The sequence below is a fragment of the Aulostomus chinensis genome, chromosome 6, assembly GCF_037954235.1.
Source record: "Aulostomus chinensis isolate RoL2024-O1b breed Wild chromosome 6, RoL_Achi_v1.0, whole genome shotgun sequence".
NCBI classification, from domain to species: Eukaryota; Metazoa; Chordata; class Actinopteri; order Syngnathiformes; family Aulostomidae; genus Aulostomus; species Aulostomus chinensis.
In genome coordinates this window covers 27,018,330-27,043,630 of record NC_141325.1, presented here as the reverse complement: position 1 = coordinate 27,043,630, position 25,301 = coordinate 27,018,330, and the positions used below count along the sequence as shown (strand labels likewise).

The 25,301-nt window shown below is 42.2% G+C and overlaps 1 protein-coding gene across 6 annotated transcripts in view; it reads left to right on the top strand.

Annotated features, from left to right (window-relative positions):
• The window catches only part of ncor2 (nuclear receptor corepressor 2), a 95,062-nt gene that overhangs the window by 43,680 nt on the left and 26,081 nt on the right, over window positions 1–25,301 (top strand). For all 6 annotated transcript variants that reach the window (XM_086207280.1, XM_086207279.1, XM_086207281.1 and 3 more), the window contains exons 6-17: window positions 1,013–1,126; window positions 6,491–6,547; window positions 7,498–7,550; window positions 10,785–10,851; window positions 12,266–12,438; window positions 12,653–12,746; window positions 14,365–14,543; window positions 15,293–15,347; window positions 15,435–15,533; window positions 17,549–17,682; window positions 19,623–19,783; window positions 20,812–20,874. In XM_086207280.1, coding sequence (XP_086063406.1) covers window positions 1,013–1,126; window positions 6,491–6,547; window positions 7,498–7,550; window positions 10,785–10,851; window positions 12,266–12,438; window positions 12,653–12,746; window positions 14,365–14,543; window positions 15,293–15,347; window positions 15,435–15,533; window positions 17,549–17,682; window positions 19,623–19,783; window positions 20,812–20,874 — 1,249 coding nt within the window. The remainder of the gene's footprint in view (window positions 1–1,012; window positions 1,127–6,490; window positions 6,548–7,497; window positions 7,551–10,784; window positions 10,852–12,265; window positions 12,439–12,652; window positions 12,747–14,364; window positions 14,544–15,292; window positions 15,348–15,434; window positions 15,534–17,548; window positions 17,683–19,622; window positions 19,784–20,811; window positions 20,875–25,301) is intronic.

Here is a 25,301-nt window from a genome sequence, read left to right as displayed (position 1 = left end):
TTGAAAAAAAAAAAGTAAATAAAAAATTTGCAATGCATGGGATGTAAACCTTTTTTAACAAATTCTGTAGTAATAAAACTGAAACTCACGTGACTGAAAAGCCATTTCTGTTGTCATCTTCTTTACTGACATTCCCAAACTGTCTTAGTTGACAGTTTAATATTACAGGGCTAACCCAATGCTAGCTGGTAATTAAGAACAATTACAACTTGTCTAGCTGAAGTAAATTCCTCAAGACTGCTCTTCACTGATAATTTCACCTCTACTTGTGTGTGTTCCAGCTACAGCTGTGTTTAACATTGCCTTTATAATGGTGTCATTATGTAGCCTGATTTATTTGCTCTAAATCAGTTAATGAAAACACATTAAATGCACTTTTGTTTTTTAGTGTTTACAGTTTGCTTCAAATATGCTTGACTGTTAAAAAGGAACGCAATCAATTAGATATTTGTCATTGAGAAACAGAAATTGGAATTGAATCATATAGACAAAGAATCATAACCCTTGTAGTTGAGGCCCAGGAAACTTTATTTTGCCTCTTTTAATTCCTTGGATTTCTCTGTCACGCTTAATGTGTGTGTATGGTTCACTAGTCACCGCAAAGCAATGTTTCAATTCTTCCTACAGTTCACAACCTTCAAGTTGTTGTTGCTTTCATGCCAAAAAGAAGAGTAATTTTGCAGAGTTTTGTTAATTTCCCAGGATTTCTGTTTTTGTTTTTTTTTGTTTTTTTGTCTTTTCTCTCTCACTTGATGTTCCAGCCACACAGCAGGCGTTAGTTTTGTTTACAGGCTGTTGTGGTAACTCTTTGATTAGCTAGGCCCTGGGGAGTAAATAGCTATTACCACTAATAGGACAGTTAGTCTCGTCGCTGCTGGAGAGCTGGGGGAGAGCGCTTCATCTAACACACATTTACTTACCTCAGAACAGGAACTAGGGGTTTTCCTGGAAGATCAGGGCCCTTTTTGTAATTTTAAGTGCTAACCATCATCTTTGTTTGTGTTTGTCACAGCAACAGCTGGAGGAGGAGGCTGCAAAACCTCACGAGCCAGAGCGGCCCATTTCACCGCCACCCAGCGAGGCCAAGCACCGCAGCCTGGTGCAGATCATCTACGATGAGAACAGGGTCAGTAGAATACACAAACCAAACTGATGCGCAATCTGTGTCCCTTCACCCAAGCTCATATTAGATGACATTTGAATTTGGATTCACTTGATCACATATGTAGTGAAGGCATGACAGAGAGTGGGAGAGGGGGTTGCCTTTCCCCTTGTGTATAATTTATCTGGACTGATCCAAGATAATCTTTGTTTGGTTGTTGGATCCTTTGAGTATTTTGTCACTTGGGGTGGTTATTGGGCTGTTAGATGTCAGAGATAGGGCTAGCAGTCAAGGGATGGAGACCATGCCTGTAAGGTAAATCAGATTAGGGAGCAAGAGCACGCTTGAACAAAAGATGGATAAACACTGTCTTTACCACTAGAAGATCCAGATGAGGCTTCATGTTTTGTGCTTGCATTGAACAGGAAACACAGCTACAATATGAATTCATGATGATTGGTGTGTGTGTGTGTGTATGTGGGTGCATTATTGAACAATGCAATGGACTGAAAACTGTGAAGAGAGTTTACTTTTACTGGGTTTGATGTAACCATCAAAACAGCAGCAAGAGCCAAGTATTCATCTATATTTTACGACCATACAGTGCAGAACGCTTGCCTCACAGTAGTAATGTAACAAACACTCGCGCACAGGCACACACACACACACACACACACACACGCACGCACACACACACACTAAAGTGGCATAAATTAGAGAGCATAACACCCTTTTTTGTGAGTTAAAAGGATTAAAGTGATGAGATCAAAGAAGCTCCTTTCAGGCAGAGAATATACAGAAAAATTACAACAGACAAAAACACCAAACAAGCTAAGGTTGGAAAAATACAATGTTCATTTTTCTTAATTAGTGATAGAAAAAAACAACGTTTGAAACAATATAATGCAAATGATTGCGCTCTTGCCCCTCAACCCCATCCATGGATTTAACCAGGAAAGGGAAAATGAAAAGTTATCAATAGGGGGAAGCAATACGCCTTGGCTGTGTCGAGTCTGATAGAACAGAAGAAGACTTCATTCGTCATTGACTACAATCAGTGGATTTGTTAAACAGCGACGGAACCAGACGGAAAAATGCAGGGCTTATTTTTACAAACTGAGTGTGGCGTGAAATCCTCCGTTTGGAGTATTTGGCTCATTTTTGTTAGATTGTTATTGCTATCATTATCCATGAACCAAAAAAAAAAACCCTGTTCTGAATGCATTGTAATTAAAAAGCTTTACATGACATAAGCTTATGTATCCATCTATCTACACATTCATCAAAATCTATGAATCGATGAATCTAAATGTTTTATATGATTAAGTCAGTGAATTAATCTCAAAACATATAATTAATTATCAACCCTTTCTTTAGAAAGGCCCTGTCAAAGAGAGACAAAACACAAATTATAACACCAAGCGGTAAACAGTTATTTCAACATTAATAACACAGTACACTTCAATTTCAGTGAACTGTTGGTAATAAGATGAGTTGGGTTTGGGTGCTAAACTGGCAGGGAAATATCAAAATTTCATATATTAAAGCATTTAAAATAATCAGGCTTCCTTTGAGGCCCTTTCATATTTCTAGCATGGGATCAATAATCAAGTGTAGTAGAATTGGCACAATAAAACTGGCTGCTGATAACTCCAGTTGTAAAATATTGTTGTGTGCTCCAAGAGATTAGTAAATCAGCGTTGGGTTGGAACCAAGCTCTCAGTCATAAATTTAGTGGCTATTAAATCCCCAGTCAGATGTTGATGAAAGATCAACTCCCCCCATTTGAAATGAATGTTATTGGTCTGTATTGTACAGAGATAAGAGCACAATACAAAGAAGAAACTTTCCCAAGTATCGTAAATTAATAATCCTTTCAACAACTGAGAAGTGAAACAGCTGGGAGGTCGTATGCAATGTTAAGTTAGTGTTAAGTCAGATGAATCATTGTGTACAGCAGTCCCTTTGAAATGAAGTGATTCTCAGTGCTCTCAGTCCACCTAGTGGTGAAGTATCTCCTTTTTATTAGTTTGGAGTTAAAAGCGGGGAAATTCTCTGTGTAGTGCACCCCAGATCCACTTCTGTGAACCAGGCGCCTTTGGGGAAATGAGAAGTAATGTCAGAACCTCACAGTTCAGAGGGACAGAGCTCTTAGATATTAAGGAGAGGCATCTCTACCACATTCGAGGCAAATGGCAGAGCAGCGATCTATATAGAGAGCAAATGGGGAACAGAGTTTAAAGCCCCGCATTCAACCAACTTTATCTGAGCATGTAGTTGTGACACCACCACAATACCCACAGAAGCAGTTGTAGAGGCATATTACAGCACAGTACTTCATCACTTTGGCCCTCAGTCGTTACACTCAGCTAAATCACTGCACCGGATTGCTCAAGACTCATGTGAAAGGCTGGAAGTTTAAGAATGACTCATGGCTTACTCCACAATGTAGTCGACCTCTGTAACACTTTCCACTTCCCTCTGACTGGCAGGATGTACTCTGGCCTACTGCCCGCCCCTCAATCTCACAATCTCCCCCTCCCTGCATTTCACCTGCCTTTTCCGCTGTTTTCTTGTTACAATGTACTACAGTGGCTACCAGATATTAGGCATTGACATTCATTGTTGATTATTGCCCATTGCATTGGTCACATTTACAATTGTCTTTTTATGTGTTTCACGTCTAGATAAATCCAGTGCCGTTTCGATATTCGGATAACACACACGTGTGTCTCTATTGGCTTTTGGGACAGACAAGGAGACAAACATTAAGTTGTCTCGGTTCAAAGAGTTTTCCTGTTTTCTTTAATCTTTGAATTTAACTTGTTTGGTGCTTGCTGCTGGTTAACTTGTTTGGTATGTAATACGCATACACAAATCACTTCTTCCCTGTATTCTTGACTACCAGATGGTCACGCACGACTTGGTGTAAAAGCTCTTGTGATTTTGAACGTGATTTGCAATTGAAATATAATAAACAAATTGTATTATGAGTCAACTTGCTTGGTTGTTGAGAAAAATTAATAAGAATAATTGATCAATTCAAACTAGCATGGAAATACAACTGAAACTGATTTCAAATTCAAATTGTTTTCCTACATTAATTTTTTATTTGTTTAAAAATAAAAAAAATTGCAATGCAAAAAAATCTTACACAAAAATAAACCATCTCTGCAACAATTTTTGCATTACTGCTGACAATAATAACTTTTCATACAGTTAGATGAATGTAAATACTGGGCCAATGTTAGCAGTCATTAAATGTCCTAATTGACTTCCAGCTTGATTGCAGCTATGCATGTAAGCCCGGTGAATGTCTGCTTTTGGTGTCATAGCAGCATCCTTTTAAGGGTCTTTTCTCTCACTCTATTGTCTGACTTGGTTACACTTTGGAGTTGAGATTTCCTGTGTCTTGAATGACGAACATGGACATCTGGCGCGAATGTGATTTCAGTTCAACTCAAATACATTTTAGTTGCACTCACAAGTCTTCCTGCCTTCACACACCAAGCCAGTGAAGTATACACCCCTGGCTGGAATTACTCCAGCCTCAGCCCCCCCCCAGACAGGGTTACAACCATGTTTTTATAGAGAGCCAACTGTCCGACCCTGAGGATGGCTCAACTCAAGTTCACCCTTTTCATATTTTGGGTGTTATTTTCACAGATTCCTCTTCATATTTACCGTACCATTTAAGTCATATTAACTTGTTGACTGGTGCTTAGCTTCATACATACCACTGCCTGAGTAGCAGTTGCTATGTGTTACCATGTGGGGGCATATTCAAAGTAACTGATGTGCTGGCTACGTCGGTGTATGTGTATGTTTGTGGAGGTGAATTGAGTGGGCAGTTACAAGACCAGCAGAGCTCTCTGTCATTAGCCTCATGATTAGCGAAAAGGTTATGCTGTGCCTCTTCTGTCACCTCTCGCACCCTCCCTGCATCCCAGTCTTTTCATAGCTACATTTATCATTTCTTGTGTTTCTTTGTCAGCTCATGCTGGAAGAATTCTGAGGTCACTGTGGCATGATCATGTTTGCTAGAGGACTCATTGCTTGAAAAAGGAGAAATTGTAAAGCTTCTCTTGAGGATGAAGGGCTGTTTTTAATAATTGTTGCTCATTAACTGCTCCTGAAGCTTGAGAGATCTCTGCAGCCTGTTACACCTACTCACTGATGAGGAAGCAACAGGAATGAGGCATGAAGGGACCAATGCAGAATGGCTTAAGTTAGGAACATAGTACTGTAACTGAATATGTTCCATTTGCACATGTTTGTAGATGAAATGCAAAAGGCACCTTTGAACCGGAGCCATGTCATTTGGCTTCACTCATCAGTGACCTAGTTGGAACGCAGTGTGAGTCAACTTAAGCTGTGTGCGGGAGCTCCTCTGGGGTCTTACATCCAAGTCTGTTAGTTGGTGTTCGTCTTGTATAAACGTAAGAGTAGATCTCCAGTACCTCCTGTATACTACAATTAAATTGGGAGTGGGAGGTGAAGATGAAAGGTTTACCTCATAGGTACACTGGCAGGTCTCTGTTCTCACCTCTAAAATTTCTCCCTGGGTGTGTGAGCTCCTCCTTCCTGTCCACCTACCCCTCTCTCATCTTGTCTGTCCTGCCAGTCTCACTCCACAGTCACTGAAGGAAATGGACTGTGATGGAGAGCAACAGAGCATGTGCTGTGTCACCAAGGAGGGTATATTTGATCGATGAAGCAGAGAGAGTGTACAGAGTGGAATGAGGAAGAGTGGAGCGGACGCAGAGAAGGGGTAGTTTGGGACACTGCTCACATATTTGGCAGAGCTAAATATAAATGTATTGAGGAGCAGAGCTGCAGAGAGGTCGTTCACAGACACTGTTGTGAGTTTGTTACTGCTCACCTTACTTCGCTGACACCTCTCCACTTTTGCTTCATGGTTCCTGCCAGGAATTCTTGCTTTAAGAGGCTGTTTGTTGTAGGTTGTGAGCTGGAGGTGAGATCGTTCTGTCTTTCATCAGATGTCTCTTATGAGATAAGCACAAAAGCCCTTTAGCACCCCTCCCTTTCCCTGTTTTTTTGCTCTTTCTCTCCCACTCACTTTTTATTTCACTCCCACTCCACTCGCTTTCCTGCCTGCCTGCTCCTTCTCTCTCTCTCTACCTCTCTGCTCAGGGGATGTGAGAAGTCTTTCCTTTTTTTTCTTGGGGAGGAGAGAGGGGCTGAGGCAAGGAGCTGTGGCCCAGCTTGAGCTAAAAGCTCTAATAATAGTCAGTGCATGCTTCTCTCCATCCTTGCACCCAGCCATTCACTGATCACTGGTGTAGCTTTAGCCTTCATTGTCATGGTGATGACAGAGGTGCAGGCAGCCAGCTAATGTACTACTTCTGTTTGTGTTCTTTTTATCAGAAAAAGGCAGAAGAGGCTCACCGGATACTGGAGGGACTGGGACCCAGGGTAGAACTGGTGAGTGGACTGTTGTGTTGCTTTTGTTTTGTTTTTGCGTGAATTTTGTATTTTTGATATATTTATATGATTTATTGAATTTCATCGTGGCATTCAGTTCTAAGTTACAAGACTTGAGCAGCTGTAAAATGAAATATTGGGAATATATGGCTATTATGCCCTTTTAAGCTATAAGAATAGAAACGTACAGTAATATGTAAACCATACAGATTACTAATTATTTCTCTACATTTTCCAAAAAGACAGTTTTACTCAGGTGCACATCCTCTTACCTAAAATTGATTTTGCGTCATTTATTTTGTGCAAGACTTGCTCACACATTGCATATCTGTAATCTACTTGACATCCATTGCCAAAATTCTGGATATGCCGAAACCTTAACGTCAGACTGCAGTCAGTATCGACACCGCTGAATGTATACAATTTGTGACACTACATTTGATCTTCAAATGTAAAGGGTCCCCATCACTGAGCTACGCTACATTCTTGCTCTTACAACACCAGTGTGTATGTTGTGTGTGGTTGCCAGAGAGCAAGTGAGAGATGCTGTAGTTCCCAGGCTCAAGCCTTGAGGCTGGGATGCTGGCCCCCTCACTGTAAGAGGTTCCCATGTATAACACATGAATTTTTCTTGGATCTCGAGGAATTTCATTTATCATTTGAATCTGACAAATGAATGAACTCTTTTTCTAATGGGGGATAAAGGATACAGAAAACAAGATGTGTTCTCTTCTTGAGGGTACTCAGTTTGTGTTGCGTCACTGGATCCGTTTCGACAAGGTTATTTAACTGCCATCAATCAGAACTTTGTCTTAAACTATTTTGCCAAAGAATGAAGTCCTACATGTATATATGGCCAGACCATAACTTAATTAAATTTCAACAACTTTAATTGTTGCATAACTGAAAACATTGACAAATATTGATTCTTGAATCTTCTTTCCTTCCAGCCGCTGTACAATCAGCCCTCTGACACCAAGCAGTACCATGAGAACATCAAAATGTAAGTTTGTCAGTACACAGTTCTTCAAGTGAGAAACAGATAGAAATAGCAAATCAGCCGCAGTAATAGCAGTTTAGCTTGCTGAAGGAGCTTACGTGGAAACTGCAAAGCAAATGGTTTCACTGCAGGTCAGTTCTTTTTATGTTTTACAAGACAAACCAGATTGTGTTTTGAAATAGATCATCAGTGGTATATTCATGCATACATTATTAAAGAATATCAAACTCAGGGTCACATAATTGATGGTGGCAGACAGTCAGATATCAGAACCTGTCAAAGGCTAACGAGCCAAACTGAGGGAGTCTGAAAAAAACAGAGAGAAACGTGACCTGTTGTGATTGGTCAGTCAGTCACAGGAAAAAACAAAACAATAAAACAAACCTCCAAAGGTAACACTCAGTCAGTCATGGACAGACTTGCCTTCTCACTCATGGCGTGAATGATTTTCCACCAGCGGATGTTGTTATGTACTCTGGTATTGTGTATGTGAGCCTTATCACAGAGACTAATGATGATTGCATTGTAGTTGATCGTCTGTCCATGTCCACAAGAGACCAGTGGAGCAGGGAGGGCTGCTCATTGACAGTGGAGTTGCTCTCAGCATCAGAGTGTTTGTGAGGGGGAGAGAAAGTGGGACTGCACGGATCAATGCACTGCAGCTTGACTATGAATCAAGATTGCAGCCTCCTTTTTTTTATATGGTTAAAAAAAAATAAAAACAGAAAGTCAATGTGTTGCAATCAATGTTGTTGTGGCAGGCTGTCCCAACTGAATCATTTTATGGGAACATTGTATGATGTTTGAAAGGCTTCTGTCACCCCCCCCCCCCCCAAAAAAAATTATGATTTAAGTTCGAGTATGTGGGATATAGGGGCACAGAGTGATGAAATTAATGATCTCAGCTTCGAGTTCCCTCAGGAAAAGTTAAAGTAGGTTTATTCATGTGTGGTCCATAATTTCTCAAATTTGGATTCTCAAATTTGCTACGATACAAAATTGTCTGCCAGCACCCGCAGCATCAGGCATGTGTGTAGGCCTCAGTGTCCACAGTGTAAGGTCCACATAGACCCAACGCACAAGCGTGAATCAGCCTTAACCTGTGACTAACCTGCAAGTATTCACCCTTGTCTGCAAAATAGGAGAAGGTGTAATATGTAGACTCTAATATGACTCTACACTTCATGTAGATACTGTTTTTGTCCTTCATCAACCATGGCTGAAAAAAACAAAAACAAAAAACGATATTGCTGCTCTCAAATGCCGTCCTTGGACACTATCCATTCTTTTATAGCCGTGGCCAGGAGCTGCTTCCAGATGACTGCTGTGATTTAATTAAAATAGACGGATCAAAATGGCTCCAAAATGACTACATCATGACACCGATTGGTGCCTACCACTGAATTCAGGTTTTGTTGTGTAAACGCACATAACTGCCAAGAAACAATTCGATCCCATCTGAATTTGTATGGGGGGGAACTCATTTGATGTCCTGCCCCCCCGCGACCCTTAACAGGATAAGCGGAAGAAAATGGATGGATGGATGGTTTACACACTGCATAGTTTTTAATTTTTCTTGCTTGTGTTGTACGTCGCTTTGGACAAAAGCGTCTGCTAAATGAAATTGTAGAATTGTACAGTTGAACATTTTGATGATTTATTGTTGTTGTTACTCTAATTCTTCTTATTGCCATTGTTTTATGGTCATCAATAGTTATCTCAAGTGTTAGGAAAAGTATTAATTTGTTTTGCATTCTCTCTTGAAATATTCCATTCTGTTGCTCTATTTATCTAATTACTGACCAAATGAATAGAGATTATGAAATGTGTGTAATTGAACAGCCCTAAATGTATCACAAGATGCAATATTCAATTTTCACTGCCTTTGATCCCCGCAGTCTTTGATCAGCACGATTGCTGCGAAGCATTTAAGCCCAGATGCTGCTCTCTTCCTGTGTGTCTTATGAAATGCCGCCATGTCACTTTGAACCAGCACAATTGACTTCTTTGTTTTTGATATCCATGGTATTTATTCCTCCTTGTGTAGATATTGGGCCCAATACCTTTCAGGAGTCTCATCCCTTTCATCTCCTACACACACACACACACACACACACACACACACACACACACACACACACACACACACACACACACACACACGTACACACACACACACACACACACACACACACACACACACACACACTTGGAAGATAACCAAAGTTTTACAAACTTTGCTGTGGCAATATGGTTGTTCCACGGATGAATGATGCAATGTTGTAGTACGAGCGAGGAGCAGGACAGAGGAAAACTTTGAGGGGTTCTGAGTTTTTGCCATATCATATTACGTCTCACTCATATGTGTATGTTACCTGCAGGGTCAAGCTTGATTTTGGTGGTGGTTATTTGTGCTTGGTGCTGCAATGGCTTGGCTCCATGTTTGTACATGTGGGCGTGTCTGCCACTGTTTATGTAGCTTTTAGGGTGAAGGCCGTTTGGTTCGGTGTAGCAGATAACATGTTTAGCAAACAGGTCGTCCTGTTTGTTTATATCATTAGACCCTAAGTGTTATCATCTGATTTTCACAAAACCCATCCACCACCAGCAGCCCACTTTGCCCACTTTGTTGTCATCTCTCCTTGCCTGTGACCTGAAGAACCCTGGGGCTCAGATGAAGTGACTAATGTAGAATAAGATTACATTAATCAGCAGGGAATGTGACCTTACAACTGACAGATTAAGTGTCAGGAATAAAACTCTGCCTTGCAGCAAAGAAAGAGACAAACTGAGTGGCTGCCTAAGGAGATTACTGGACCTGACCTTTATTTGAAGCACTGTGGCTGGCTGTTCCCAGCCTAGACAAGTTTTATAAGTTTGGCTCCCCTCACTGTCCTTTCCACCCAAAAGCAAGTTTATTGAGTGGTGGCATACAAGGACAGGCATTGTTTGTTTGTGTGTGTGTGTGTGTGTGTGTGTGTGTGTGTGTGTGTGTGTGTGTGTGTGTGTGTGTGTGTGTGTTCACTGGGTAAAGAACTGAGGCAGTGGAAGTACAGAGGGTAGATAATTTGTACCTGAAGAGCATGAAAAATGCACATTTATTGATGTGACAAAAGTGATGACACCCTAGGCGGTCTCTGAAAGAGTGTTTTCCTGTGTTATCACCTCTTCTTTTTCAGTTTATCCCTCAGCCCCACAGCTTTTCCATGCCTTTGTTTTCTTTTTCTACCCTTCCAGAAACCAGGCGATGAGGAAGAAGCTCATCTTGTACTTCAAGAGGAGAAATCATGCTCGTAAGCAGTGGGTAAGTGGAGTACTCAACGTTTTTGACTCTCTGTTGGGACTCAGCTCATGATGGATGTGTAGTGTGAAAGTGGGTCAGCTGCTCCTTGAAGTGAGTGGCCATTTTATGCAGACTGAAGAGGAGCAGAGTTCTGGGCATGATCTGTTTTAGTATTCTTATCGTGCCCCAGGGATCAGATTGCTTTTGAAAAACACGATGGCTTAAAGAAACTCTTTTATACTGTCATCTCAACCTTGGATCTTTTTTTTTTATTCACTCACTCAGCGAGGCACTATAATGAGCATTGTTCTGGGTTAGTCTGCGCTCAGGCTTGCCAGTGATGGAGTGAGACCGAGCCAAGGAGCATGACTATAAATAAAACCACGGATCAATGGGGGTGAGCTCTGTTGCTAGAACCAGACAGACATCTTAAAATCAAATGGCTTGACAGAAAATCATTATTGCAAATCCAGTCCACAGTTTTATTACAGAAGTAGCAAATATGACAGGAAAATTGCTTTTTCAAAATCCATCATGAGAGATACTGCCTACAGCAACAGTCTCGCAGCTTGGCATTTATTATGTATTAAAGTTCATGTAAGGCCAGAGGGAGCAGCTTTCAAGAGCAGCACCTGTATCACAGCAATGTGTTGTGGGCCAGTGTCCAGTCTTCTCTGGAGTTGTGTCTTCATTCGGGGGAGGTAGCGCCTTGTAGGCAGAGTGTGGCGAGACATCACCTTCTGGTTTATGAGCCTACTGAGGGTCATGTCTCCACCAGGGTTAATGGTCTGCTTTACGGCCTGCCTGCGAGGAAGCTGGGAAAACAGTGGGCCGTCGTCTGCCAAAGTCACGGCTCAAGGCCAGACTCCCCACAGAATACCAACATATCCTTTTCACCTCTTTGAACATGAAGAGGTACATGAAAGACTGCAGGACTGAGGGCTGAAGATTACTGAACATAATTATTAGTGGGGGAAAAAAAGTCATCTCACAGGGTTCATACAAAGTCTAGAAGTTTGGAAAATGCTTAAATTATATAGTCAAAGTGCTAGAATTTAAATATACTCCTCTGTGATATAAACTATATTTTCAATGTTTAAAATTAAATGAAAAATTTACTTCTGTCATCCCACGATAGCTTGGAATGAGAAAGCATCAATAAGTAGCCGTGGCGGAAACTTCTGGTCAAAGTTAATATTAACAGCTGTGACAATACTTATTGAATTGTCAAAATTTTTCACATTTGCTTTAGATTTGATTTAAAAAAAACAAAAAACTTTTAGAGTTTTGACGTTTTTTAAAAAACATTTTTTATTAGATACTGTCATCGAGTAAGGACAGTTCTCTGGGTAATTTTACTCTTAAAAAGTTGTATGGATCCTTTAGCCAGCATTTTAGAAATCTAAAATATCACTTTTCTTTTTGGATCATAAAGGAACAGAAATTCTGCCAGCGCTATGACCAGCTGATGGAAGCCTGGGAGAAGAAGGTAGAGCGCATTGAGAACAACCCACGGCGCCGAGCCAAGGAGAGCAAGGTGCGGGAATACTATGAAAAACAGTTCCCAGAGATCCGCAAACAAAGAGAGCTACAGGAGCGAATGCAGAGGTGAGCTTGTAGTTTCCAGTCCTCTCACAACAGAGCAGAAGATGGTAAAAGATGAAACTGACTAAATCATGCGACAAAGTGGTCTAGATCCTAGTTTGTTTTAAAAATTAATCAGGACTTGTTTGACTGTGCGGTGCTCAGGTGGTTCTGTTACAGTAACTCAGGTTACTTTTGTTTTGAGTGACATTTCTTTTGTGTTTCTCCTCTTTTGTAGTCGTGTTGGGCAGCGAGGGGGCGGGCTGACCTCGTCTGCAGCTCGCAGTGAACACGAAGTCTCTGAGATCATTGATGGAATATCAGAGCATGAGGTAGGCTCCTCCATTGAAGACGGGCATCACTTAGGGTGTCGCACTCTTGAAGTTCAAATGTCAGTAATTGATATCTGATGTGAGCAGATGCAAACCTGGTACTGCGTCGTGAATTGCGCTTGGGATACATCATAATGGATTTTTCATCTGATTTTGGCTGATATGAAGCTATGTTGATAGTATCTGTATAAAAACAATTTCATGATATTCAAATTTTGCTCATACTGGGAAAAAAAAACACTTGTAAAAATTGTGAATTTGAAAAAGCGATGTTTTTGTTTTGTTTTTTAATTTCCCCCCAAAAATTGAAATGCTCATAAATAAGTCCTTTATTAAATTTTGTTTCTTCCTCATTGAGGATAGCAAAGACAGAGACTTTACTCATTGATGCTATTGAGAACTCAACTTATTAATTTTTTTATTATTATTCTGGTATCTTGATAGTATTTTTAAGAAATAAGGTACAATTGTCTACCAGGTCTCTCTAAAACATATTAATAGAATATTTCTGATCGATATTATGCTTCTGCACAACAATTAAGAGTGAAGTTAACACAAATACGAACTGCATCATGAAATGTGCTTTGCAAAAGTATGTTTAAATCTTGGCAACAGCATCTTGCTTCAGTGGTATATGTAGTGAATATCGGCATGTTCCACAGTTTCTATTGGGTTAAACTTTTGCCTCAAATACATGCTGTTATTTATTTGTGGAAACAGTACACACTGAGAGATGCCCCTGGAATATTAGTGGCAGGTTTAGCCAAAGCTAAACAATAGCCCTTTAAGGCTAACACAACCAAGGAACAAGCGCAGCAGTACAGCTGCTTTCAATTGAAATGCTTGCCAAATGTTGATGGCTTCAGGCTCCATTTATACTCTGCATGGTCAATACACAGGGTCATCTGTTCCTTACAGCATTACCCATCAAAACACCAAGTGAGGGAATACTTGGAAGAGTGGTGTTCATCCCCCCACTAGAGTTCCTTATACTAGTAAAAATCTATGCTAATTAGCATTGAAGCTGTTCTGGTGGCTTGCTGTTACCAAACATCCCACGAAATGATTTACTCTTAATTTTCCCTTTCATACTTTCATTTATCGTCTTTTTGAAAGTTATACCATTATTGCAGTGAAGCTATTCAATAGCAGTCCAGCTTGTTAACAGTTGTAAAAAGGTTACACATGCTAGAAATTTCAAATTTCTCTGGACTAGACTGGAGGTCGGAGAGACTCCGCCAGTGTGAAGCACTGCTCCGATTATCTAGTCACACACTACTCATTAAGCTGAGCAGCGTGGTGAGTAGTGCTGTCACAGCTCGTATCCAAGCCGCCTCTTCCTGCTGCTCCTAATGTCAGACCTGCTCTTATTTAGACAACCTTTACAGTGTACATTTGATGTGGAACATGCCTTAGCCTGCTGAGCCAACAGGATACACTCAACTTCGTTTCCTGTCTTCTGACCTCTTCCATACTTTTAAACTCAGCGAATTACTACATTAGTTTTCATCACAGTGTAAGCACCATCTTGGCTGAAAGTTTCTCCCTCGAGCCCGACACTCTCACTGTTGCTGTCACTGATGTTGGTTTCTGTGTGTGGTGTGTGTGTGTGCGACAGAACACGGAGAAGCAAATGCGACAGTTGGCAGTCATCCCTCCGATGCTGTTTGACGCTGAGCAGCAACGCATTAAGTTCATCAACATGAATGGATTGATGGACGACCCCATGAAGGTGTACAAGGACAGGCAGGTCATGAACATGTGGAGCGAGCAGGAGAAGGACACTTTTAGAGAGAAGTAAGCGCAACACTCTCGTCAAGTCAGGGTGGCAAACATAACCCACATTGTTTTAAGCCGAAAATGATCTCCAGTTGTTATTATTTCACAGCAGCTTGAGCAACAGTTTTGTTTGTGAAAAATCAGTTTTTTGACTGCAGGACTCAGTTTTCTCAGCTTTGGTATCTCAAATGCAGAACTCAAAGTATCAGCATTTTAACAATCAACATCATTTACAGAAATTCCCTAACGGTGTCTAGCTCCTCTCTGTACAAAGTGCTTGAGAGCTGCTAGAAAAAAAAAAGATGAAGTATAGCTCATACCCGATGTGAAATGTGTGGCCGATAAAGGGTCAGTAAGTTGGAGGTGAGGAAGTGAATCTTTCCCTTTCGTGCAAAGTAAGAGGAGGTGTTTGAAGCTGCCAAATCGAATCACACCCACGCTGTCAAATCAGTGGCTCTGAAGTCTACCCACATGCAGCTTCGGTTTCTTCTCCTTACAAGCTCATTTAAAAACATAGCTATCTTTGATTTTTAATGAATATTGTAGAGTGTACTGTAGACTTGTTTTTTTTTTTTTTTAGATAATGTTAATTTTGGATTAATTAAAAAACATTTGGCCCTTTAATCTTATTTATCTGTGGTAGCTCAGCTCCTGAGTCATTCTGTTTGAGCTATTCTGTTATGCGCTAAGGAGAACTTTAGGAAATGCTGATGATTTTTGAAGTATTCCATCAGCAGGTTTCTTACATTCTTTTCCTGTGCTCCAAGATTCATTCAGCATCCCAAAAACTTCGGTCTCATCGCATCTTTTCTGGAGAGAAAGGTATGATTTGTTTTGTGTTTTCATGAATAATCTTGTCTTCTCAGGAAATTATATTTCAGGGCTAATAACGTTTGTCTCATGTTTCAGACGGTGGCGGAATGTGTGCTCTTTTACTATTTGACCAAAAAGAATGAAAACTATAAGACTATAGTGAGAAGGAACTACAGACGCCGGGGGAGAAGCCAGGTATTCTCACCTTCCAAGCTCTCAACTTGCTCTGTAGGCCTGAATAAGAAATCAGCCTACCAGAACTAACACTGTAGCTCACTGCTCTGACAGTACCTAACCATCAGCTACTTCAAAATTGAAGCTGTTTTGTATTTCAGTCACTAGCTCTGGGGCAAATGCTATACTCTCGGTGAAGCAAGTTTGGCAGGAATAGCTTACACTCACCTTTCCTCTACTTTCCTTGTGTACAGTACATAGAGAGACTGGATCTGATTTCATCCATTAGCAGAGAAGAAGTTGCACTAATTTTTTATACACAGATTTTAATGGAATGCAACTTTTCACACAGAGCACACATTGTGAGACAAACCATCATCATGATCATGGCACAGCTGGTGCACAATTGTAGCATGCAAAAGAACTGAATTAAAAGCAACTTTAAATTAGAGAATTCAGATGTGTCATGTTTGATCACAGCCCTCTCAGCGCCAACACTGGAGCTACAACGGTGTCTACGCTGAGCACGGAGGTAGCCAAGGAACTCCCATGATCATGAATTCAGGGAAACCCCAAAGGTCACTCAGTTCTGCTGATCAAGTGACACCATTCAGCTCCATCCGTTCAGCTCTATCTCTAAATGATGCCTTCTTTTTGTTTTGTTTTTTGAATGTATTTCTACTGCTAGGAATGCTAGCTTGATCTCTGTCAGGTGCTAACTGTTACATGTCATGGCTCTAATGAACATTATTTATGGGTGACCTTATCTTCTGGATGCAGGGTTAGTGTCTCCCAAGCTCTCTTGAAGAATCCTCACCTCCCTGCCTGGGAGGTTGATTTTGAAAATGACTGAAAGTAGACATGTTGTAATGCAGACAGGATGGTAAGGCTGATAATGGGGTGAGCGAGCAAAAGTGTCAAGACCGAGCGACTGATAAATTCTATTGTGCTACGACAGCGCGTGTCTATTTTGCTTCTATTGAGCTCTAAAAATGGACAAAGTCTCTCCTCTGTTTTCTCTCAGCAACTGGTGCATTTTGATCTTGTTCCTCTTCTGAGCCTTCTCTACTCCCTCCTCTCTCTCCCTTTCTCAGTCTCGATTGGTGTTCTTTTTTCTGCCAATAGCCAGTTGTCATGTCTTTTTTTATATATTTTGTAGTAAAGAGCTCAACATTAAATTAATGTATTGAGTGAAGAATAGTCGTAAGGCAGGCAACTTCTGAAACATCAACTAGATAGGTGGTTTTTATCGATGCCAGAATGGTTAGACTCCATGTATATACTGATCTGAACTCTAACCCTAAAAGCCCAGACAGGCAGGAAATTGGTAAGGAAGTGGTCCTGTTTGCTTAAAGACCAGAAGTTATACTGCAGAACAGTGCTGCTGTAGTTTCAGAACTTTCGCATCCTGTTTGGCTTTGTCGTTGCAGAAAATGAATAGGATTGCTAGGTTAGTAAGTATTCTGTTCCTTTTTAAATAAGTGAAACCAAGTCTTTAGAAATGATGTGTCTGATATTTAAGAATGCTGTGCAGTTGGTGTTTTCCTATCAGAAATCAAGCTTGAATCAAGCTTACATTTATATCTTAGTAATGTCTCGTATCTGATCTGTCACAGGAAAAGGCACTGAACTCGCTGGTTAAGGAAAAGGAAAATGTATTTTGGTATTAAAGAGATAAGAGGTTTCGTGAGATTGTAGAGAAAAATTATAATTGGTCAATATGGAGCTAATGCTAGCTCAGCTCTCTAGCTGCAGCTGATAAAAGACGCCAGTGGCAGTAGCCATTTTAGCCGTCCTAACTCAGTCAGCGTCTAGAAATGAGAAACCTGCTTTTGTCTCAGGCTGACTGAATCATAGCAACAGTAGCTAAGTGGGTCAGCGTTGATGGACTGTTTGTGTGTCATCACATCGGGGTATATATGTCTAAAGTATACAGGTTACATGAGAGGTCGGGGTGCTTGTAAGTCTGTGTATCCATCACCTGGCTGGGTTCATCTTTGTAATGGAATGCCTCGCTACTGTCTCCTCTATCGCAGCACGGCCAACAGCAACAACAGCAGCAACAAGTGAACCGAAGCAGCCAGGAAGACAAGGAGAAGGAGGAGAAAGAGAAGGAGGGAGAGAGAGATGAAGACAAAAATGAAGCAGAAGACAAGGAAGATGGAATGAAGTGAGTCACATTTCCTTGATTTAACTGATGAGATACCACTCTGCCTTAGTCATGGCATTTCTCCAAACAGTCGAAATGTGAAGCCTTGGCTAGATTAGAGAAGCGCATTTGTATGCGACTGACTGAACCTGTACAACTGCAGCAATCTTCTACCACTTCCCATTTCTTCAGCACACAATTTTAGAAGTGTTCCAGGTCAGGCTGCATAAAATGGAATAGGAGTAGGTTTTGGCTACAGCGAAGTGGATCTGGAAATCAAATCAATCATTAACCTTTAAGCCCTTCCTGTCTCACCTCCAGCCAGACTTTCCACCTACGGCAAATTCAAATGTCCATTCCTCACCCCATTAAAACATCTGTTTTCCTGTTTATGCCTCTATTCCTCCCAGTAGGTTGCCAGGTCTCCTTTTTTGTTATTTCTGTTTTTTGCTGGGGAAAATAAACAGTGTGAAGAACCCACCTTTCAGTTTAAATGTGTGTGTGTGTGTGTGTGTGTGTGTGTGTGTGTGTGTGTGTGTGTGTGTGTGTGTGTGTGTGTGTGTGTGTGTGTGTGTGTGTGTGTGTGTGTGTGTGTGTGTGTGTGTGTGTGTGTGTGTGTGTGTGTGTTGGGGGACCTGTACTGGAATGGAAGGGTGTGTTTTCAGGCTCTGTTTCAGCAGAGGATGCAAAACAGCATGGATGGATAGAATATCCCTGCTTTCTGTTGCCTGAAAACCAATAGCTGAATGCTCTTTATCTTTGCACTCAGCATGTATTATATTATGATGTCAGCTGAGGTTATTTACTACTGTAGCCTCAAGTGATAGCTGGTTATATTTATTTATAAGCATTGGTGTCGGGCTGGGAGATGATGATGAAGCACTGCTTACTGCCTCTCTGTACCGAGGCAAGGCCAGGGGACTCCGTGACTCCCAGCACACCTTGCTGCTGGCCTGTCACTCCTGGCACAACTGGCTTGCCTATATTTAGAGAGGCACCTGCAGCCCTCAGCAAGATTAATGGTTGTTACAGAAAATGAATAGAGGAGAAGTGGTTTCAAACTCTGTTGCTGTCTCCTGGCATGCCATTGTGTTGACACTCAATAAATTACCTTTTTATAAGGAAAAAAAAAGGGGGGGGGGAAGCAGTGTCTGCTTTCAGTCTTGGAAGCTTGTTTCTGATCGCAGTGTTTCACAGACTCACACAGACAAATGTGTCTGTCCTCAGGTCAGGTTGGCTTTCAAAATCCAGTGCGACACTGAATGACACAGAGGCCAGTGATAATCAGTGTGTTATGATTGATTTGAACGACAAGCAACATGACTCATATTGGAATCGGAACATTTTTTGGCAATTGGTTCTTGTGTGTTTATTCACTTAGTTTTTTCAACACAGTGGGTTGTGCCTTTTGCATTTTTGATCGTCATTTTGTTGCGTTTGCTTTGTACACCAATGTTTTTTGTCCATTTTTTAAATTCAATTCAAGTGCGTACACATTTACAGTGATTTGTATCTCGTGAATCTTATGACCAGTTTGATTGAGTTTGAGTGTGTTAATAATCCAGGGAACACACGGTCATAAAAAGGAACATTGATGAAATTTGTCAATTTCTGGGCCTGGAAAGGTTCTTGAGAAGAAAAGTCATTAAATTTTGAAAAAGTCACGGATAATTGCTTCACAAATACATACATAGAGTGTGCAGAGAGTAGACATGGTTCAGTTCAGATTGACGTGTTTATGTTCTTGTTATTTTTGGTGAGATGTTTATTTGTAAACAGACCTTACAAATCATTTATGGCCCATGCAATAGACATAAATATGTATAAGCCCTGATAATTCTAATGGTACACACAAAATATTGAAGGACAAAGCTATGATTCCTTTGCTGTTGATCCATTATATCCGCTCCCTCAAACATGCTGCACATAGGTTGCTGACTTTGTTGACATTTCTCAAACAGAGATGACACCTCTGGAGAAGATGCAGAGGACAAAGAGCCTACGGTGGCTTTCAAGGGTCGACGCACAGCCAACAGTCAAGGACGCCGCAAGGGCCGCATCACCCGCTCTATGACCAGTGAAGTGGAGGAGACGACCACACCGCCCCTGAACAATGAGCTTGGTCAGTCTCCACTGCACATTTTAAATTCATGTTTATTTCCAGAAATCACTGTTGCTCCGTTGTAGTATTCCTGATTTACATGCTTGAATTCACATTCACTATAAGGATGTGTTTTTTCCAAGTTTTTGATAAAACATTAAAATGGCTGAAGCCACGAATGTAGGACAAACCAGTTTAAAATAGTTGCCTCCTACCCCAAGCCACAAGGGTGCACTGTTGTTCCTTTTGTTTTTAGTTATTCACTTTCAGTCTTGGACTACTTCAGGCCGAAGTGACATTTAATGCCACAGTAACAAATGGTGACTGCAGTGGATATCTAGTTTAATTCCCATCTGTTGGCAAAAGAAAAAGAGTTTTATTTAAGGACAAAATACTTAGTGTGTCAGCACAGCAGTATCCCCCCCGTTTAGCTCTTTGTTTCCTTGCAGATGGTAAGTCAGCCGTGCGCATAGTGACACTCTTGCTGTAGGCTATCAAGGATTTGTGATGTCTCAGCAGTTGTGTGCACATGCTGCAGTCGCTCCCTCTGTACAGGTTTAGTCACAGGGAATCCCCAGGTGGCTAGAGCTATAGGGACTCTGATCAGCAGCCCCTCCCCCTCCACTGTTTGTTCATCTGCCAGGAGCAGTGCTAGCTGGCCCATTGTGCCCTTCACAGGTCCATATAGAGGACACATAAGTACAGGCTTGACCTCCACTGTGTAGTGGGCTGGACCAGAGTCGTCCTGGCTTCTGGCCTGTGCAGGGAAAGAAGCCAGTTGTTATGTCTATAATCATTAACTGACTTTTCTCCTTGGATTTCCTGCTTCCTCCATCTAAAACAAACAGTCCCTAGCGACCTATGCTGCAGTGCCTCACTGGCAAGCAGCACACACTACCCTGCCCCCCACTCTCTTATTCATTTTTCTTCTCTAATTTCTCTTTCCTTTCCCCTTGTCAGTCACTCCCCAACTGACTTTGTGACAACTGCCCGCTCCCCCTCCCCCTCCTCCTCCTCCTAACTTGGTGCTTCTCTTTTTTTTTTAACAGCCAACCTGGAGATGAATGAGAGCTCCCGCTGGACTGAAGAAGAGATGGAAATTGCCAAAAAAGGTAACGCAAAGTAAACCTGTCTTCTCCCAGTGAACGTAATTGCAGTTACTCTTAACGATGCAGATGCCAGATTAGTATGAACGTAGTGTATTTTCAGAAGCCTAGACAAGTGATGAGGTTGCAACTTCCTGTTCGTGAGGCAGCGGCCACCACGTGCTGCAAGTTGTGTCTACGCGTGTATGTGTCAGTCTTGACTGAGTCTATTGCTCTTTGGAGCCGTTTTCCTCTTTTCTCTGGGTCAAGGGAGCCTGTCTTTTTATCAAGCCGGCAGTAAAGTCTGTCTCTTATCAGTTAGCCCCCTGAAACTGCAGCAGTCATTAACTTGCCTGTTTATTGTCTCTGACTGAAGATTATCCAGCAGACTATGGCTGATTCACAGGGGTTGCTGATATTCTGCTCAGTGTCCACACACCAGCGCTGTGTGTGGTCGCGTTTGAGGCCAGCAGTGTTTGAGTCTCCAGCTCAGTAGCTGATTGAAGGAGGATTCTGTGATGAGCTGTTACATCACTTTGTTGTCTTCTGTTTGGGTGATTTAAAAGGCAAATTTACATGCTCAAAGATAGGTGTTGGATAATAATATTTAGAAACATCTTTGCCTGTAGGTGACCAAAAATTTCCTTGCCTTTACATAACCAAGGCAACTTTGAAGTGTTGAAAGTGAAAGTGGGATTGTCATTTTGAGTTTAGGTGATCACGCACCCTCTTTTTAATGTCCTGGTTACTGTACGATTGATCTCACTGCAAAGGTGAGGCTTGTTGTCTCTTTGAGAGAGTGTGTGATGTGTTTTTGTGTGATGATTTAAAAAAAAAAAAAAAATTTTGGCGTGTATAGGTTTCTGCCTTTTGGTGACCAAATTTTACATCTAACTAACGTGAATTATCCTTGTAATCACGTTTGATGTAGTGTCTTTTGCGACTAGCCATCAGCAACTTGAATGTGATGTTGTAACCATTCTTGGTCTAGAAGAGTTAGCCCATCAGTCTCGTGCTGTCTTTGTGTGTGTAGTGGCCCTGCTATTTGGAGTGTGCGTATGCATGCGAGTTTGTGTGTTAAGGGGTTATTTCATGATAACTGGTGCTGGCCTGGCTAGAACACGGTTCTGTGTAGTAATCCTGGTTAATGTCTTCAGTTCCATTCTCCTGCAGTGGGATTAGTGGGGCGCTCCATCCCAGAGGATTAGCCTGGCAGCTCAGTGGGAGCAGGGCTTCTATGAAGCGCTTATGTAACCACAACCACACTGCTCCAGCAACAGTACTGAGGGCTGAAGAGGAGCTGGTCTTGCCATTTTTCATCAGTTCTAACAGCCACCCCCACACCTGTCAAAACTGATTCCCCTTCCTTTCCTTTGGCTCTCCAATAACATAACCCCACCTGCTCTTGTCCCCCATGTTTTGAACAAGCTTGTTGAGATGCTCTCCCCTCCAAGTGGTTGACATGTGTATGTTTTAAAGAGGCTTAGGTGTCCTGATGCTAATGTGTTTATCCCCTTGAGCTAAACAGATCTGAATAATGGCATTTATAGTGCCTGGCAGGACATTTGCATACCAGCATGGTAGTGCCAGCGAGCACTGCTTTCGAGGATGGTATGGCACCATTCTGATCACTCCTGTCTTCTCTGCTCGTGGAGACTGGTACCTCAAATGAGGGACAGCCAAGCTTCGTAAAGCCTCTCTCTTAAATCCATCAGCTCTGCCTTTGTGTGTGTGTGTGTGTGTGTGTGTGTGTGTGTGTGTGTGTGTGTGTGTGTGTGTGTGTGTGTGAGCGTGAGCGTGCGCGCATGCAGGCATGCACGTACAGCTGCGTGCTCTTGTAAGATATGTTTTGTAAAGGTTGTGTCTGCGGGCAGTTGGTCCAAGCTGTGTGTATTTGCTATGTGCACCCTTCTTGGTTGGCGTTTATGTAAGTGCACTAATCTGGCAGGCTTTGCTTGGGTGCAGGCAGGCAGCTGGATAATGGCCCCTGCTCTGGTTGCTGGAAGAAACCATTTAAAGGAGCAGCAGGTAGTGAATGATATATCATCTTTCTTATCCACTGTTGCACTATCCACTCTTCTTGGTTCTGTCCATCTCTTAGTTTCTGAGATGGCACCGGCCCCAGTTGGCAAGAGCTGTGGAAGATTTGGCAAGCGTGATTCCCTCACTCACTTTCTCTCTCCGTCACTCTGTGTTGTTATAGACTCGAGAGGTCACATTCAAGATGAAAAGCAGGTCAGTCAGGAAAAATGTGAGAGCCTTTATGCTTTCTCATGGTATCAACATCAACACCCCCATCCCGTCTTTCGCTCTCTTCTCTGGCTTTCTCTTCACTTCTGTATCCTTCCCGTTTCTCCATTGTCTCTTTGGCTCAGTGGCTCTACTCTCTCTCTGTCCTCTCTCTCTCTCTTTCTCTCTCTCTCTCTCTCTCTCTCTCTCTCTCTGCTCTGTGTTTACACTTGGACTGCCTGAGTTTGTGTTTGCCTGTGTGCTAAAGTATTAACAGGAGAGACCGAGGGAGGGGGGGGCGAGAGAGAAAGAGCGAGAGTTCGAGTGAGTGTGTGTACTCACTCATGCGTTTGTGTGTGCATTGGTTGGTGTGTGCCGCTGTGCCTGCTGGCAGAGTGAGGTAGGGGGAGGGACAGACCGACGGAGAGAGGGAGGGGGAAAAAGAGAGATAGAGGAGTGATCAGATGAGGGGAGAGAGAGGCTGAGCACATAGCACCGCCCCACAGTCCCACTTTCCTGTGGAAGTCTTCCCAGACGACCGCCATTGGGGAGAGACACGGCGGAGAAGAACAGACCCGCACTTACTGAAGCACAGGGAAGAGGAAAGAAGGGGAGAGGCCAGGAGCATGTGCTGTTTTGGAGCATGTCAACCTGACACCGGCTCAAGTATCAAGCCAGCTGGCAGCAAGAGCGCAGAGACTGAGCTGTTTTCATCTCTGCTTTGGATCGGAAGGCCCAGTCCTGAAGAGCTTCCCGGCTGGCCCTCCAGAGATCAGACTGTCTGATAGTGTTATCCACAGCAGGGCCACAAGACGACGGCTGGACTGACAGGCATGTGACAGACCGTAACAACCACTTTCTGGCTGCACCAGGTGTTGATTGGACTTTCTCTGGGAGGAGCTTAAGGGAATACAGGGTCCTGATTGGGTGTGAGGCTGCCACCTGCTTCAGTATTGCTGCTGCTGATTGGACGTTTATTCCATGTGTTACCCCAGCAACTAAGGCCCATGAATCAACCAGAACTACTTTGGATTTTGCCTTCTGTGCCTTCAAACAATGGAATACACTTGATATAGCTGGAGGAGCTCTTAAGAAAGAGACCTTCATCTCGCTTCAGGTTCACTGGAAGCAGAGTGAAGTTTGTTATGGTTGATAATCTGCTGCTGTTGGTGTGTTTTTAGTGTGTACTCTGGCAGGTTGGAGGGTGTCTGACCTACAGTTTGCCCCCCCCTCCCCTTGTGTGAGATGTCTGTAAAAGGGTGATACTGTAGGTGTTGCTCATGTATCCCTGTCCTTTTGGAGGAAGTCAAGCCACTGGATGTCTATCCTTTTTTCTCTGAAAGAGGCTTTCTTAGTGGTGTCTTCCTGGGTTGCAATTAATATTTCAGCTGTAATACCTCTTCCACTTTAGCACTTGGCAGGTTGTAGGTGCACAGCAGCTTTTAGACACCAACAGCTCAGACTTGAAGATCACCTCGACTTGTTATGGCAGCATTTTTTTTATACTGGTATTAATAAATTCTTAGCAGATAGTAAATAGTCTTTGGCTGCATGATGTACAGCTTTTCTAGCTGTCATTTGGCAAGTGTTTTATCAGTAGGTGTGTCAAAAATTGTTATGTCAGCATGAAGATATTATAGATATGACAATATAGATAAAGACCCATTTCTGTGTATATATCTTATATCTTGATCATGAGTACCCCTACGCATGATTCAATTCCGGTCTTGTGAATATCGCCTTATATATTTAACAGCTGCAAGGCTAGATTTTATCACAGCTGTTACTTATTAATAGTACTATTTGGAAAGGTGTTGATATCAGATTGACGGGGCCGTAAACAGCTGCCCTTTCCTCTCCTTTGGCACTGAGTTCTGTTTGTTGCTCTACTGCCTCCATTAGGCGATGAGATGCAGAGACTTCTGAACCCTTGTCCAAGGTTATCCCAGGAGGTGTTGGCTGTGTGCCTGTTATTAACACCCCCCACAACCTTTATGAGGCTGTCCTGCTGCTTGGACCTGTCAAACTGGCACAGGAAACAAGTGGGTGGTGTAGGTTAAGCCTCTTACAGCACACACTGTTAATGAGCTGCTTTTAGCTAACAACAGACTCCAGAGGGGAAACACCAGAGTAAATTCTATGCTATCTGTCTTTGGCACTCACTTGCACTTACACACCGACTGTTCACTACATCTCTTCTTTTAGCAGACACACATGCACACAGT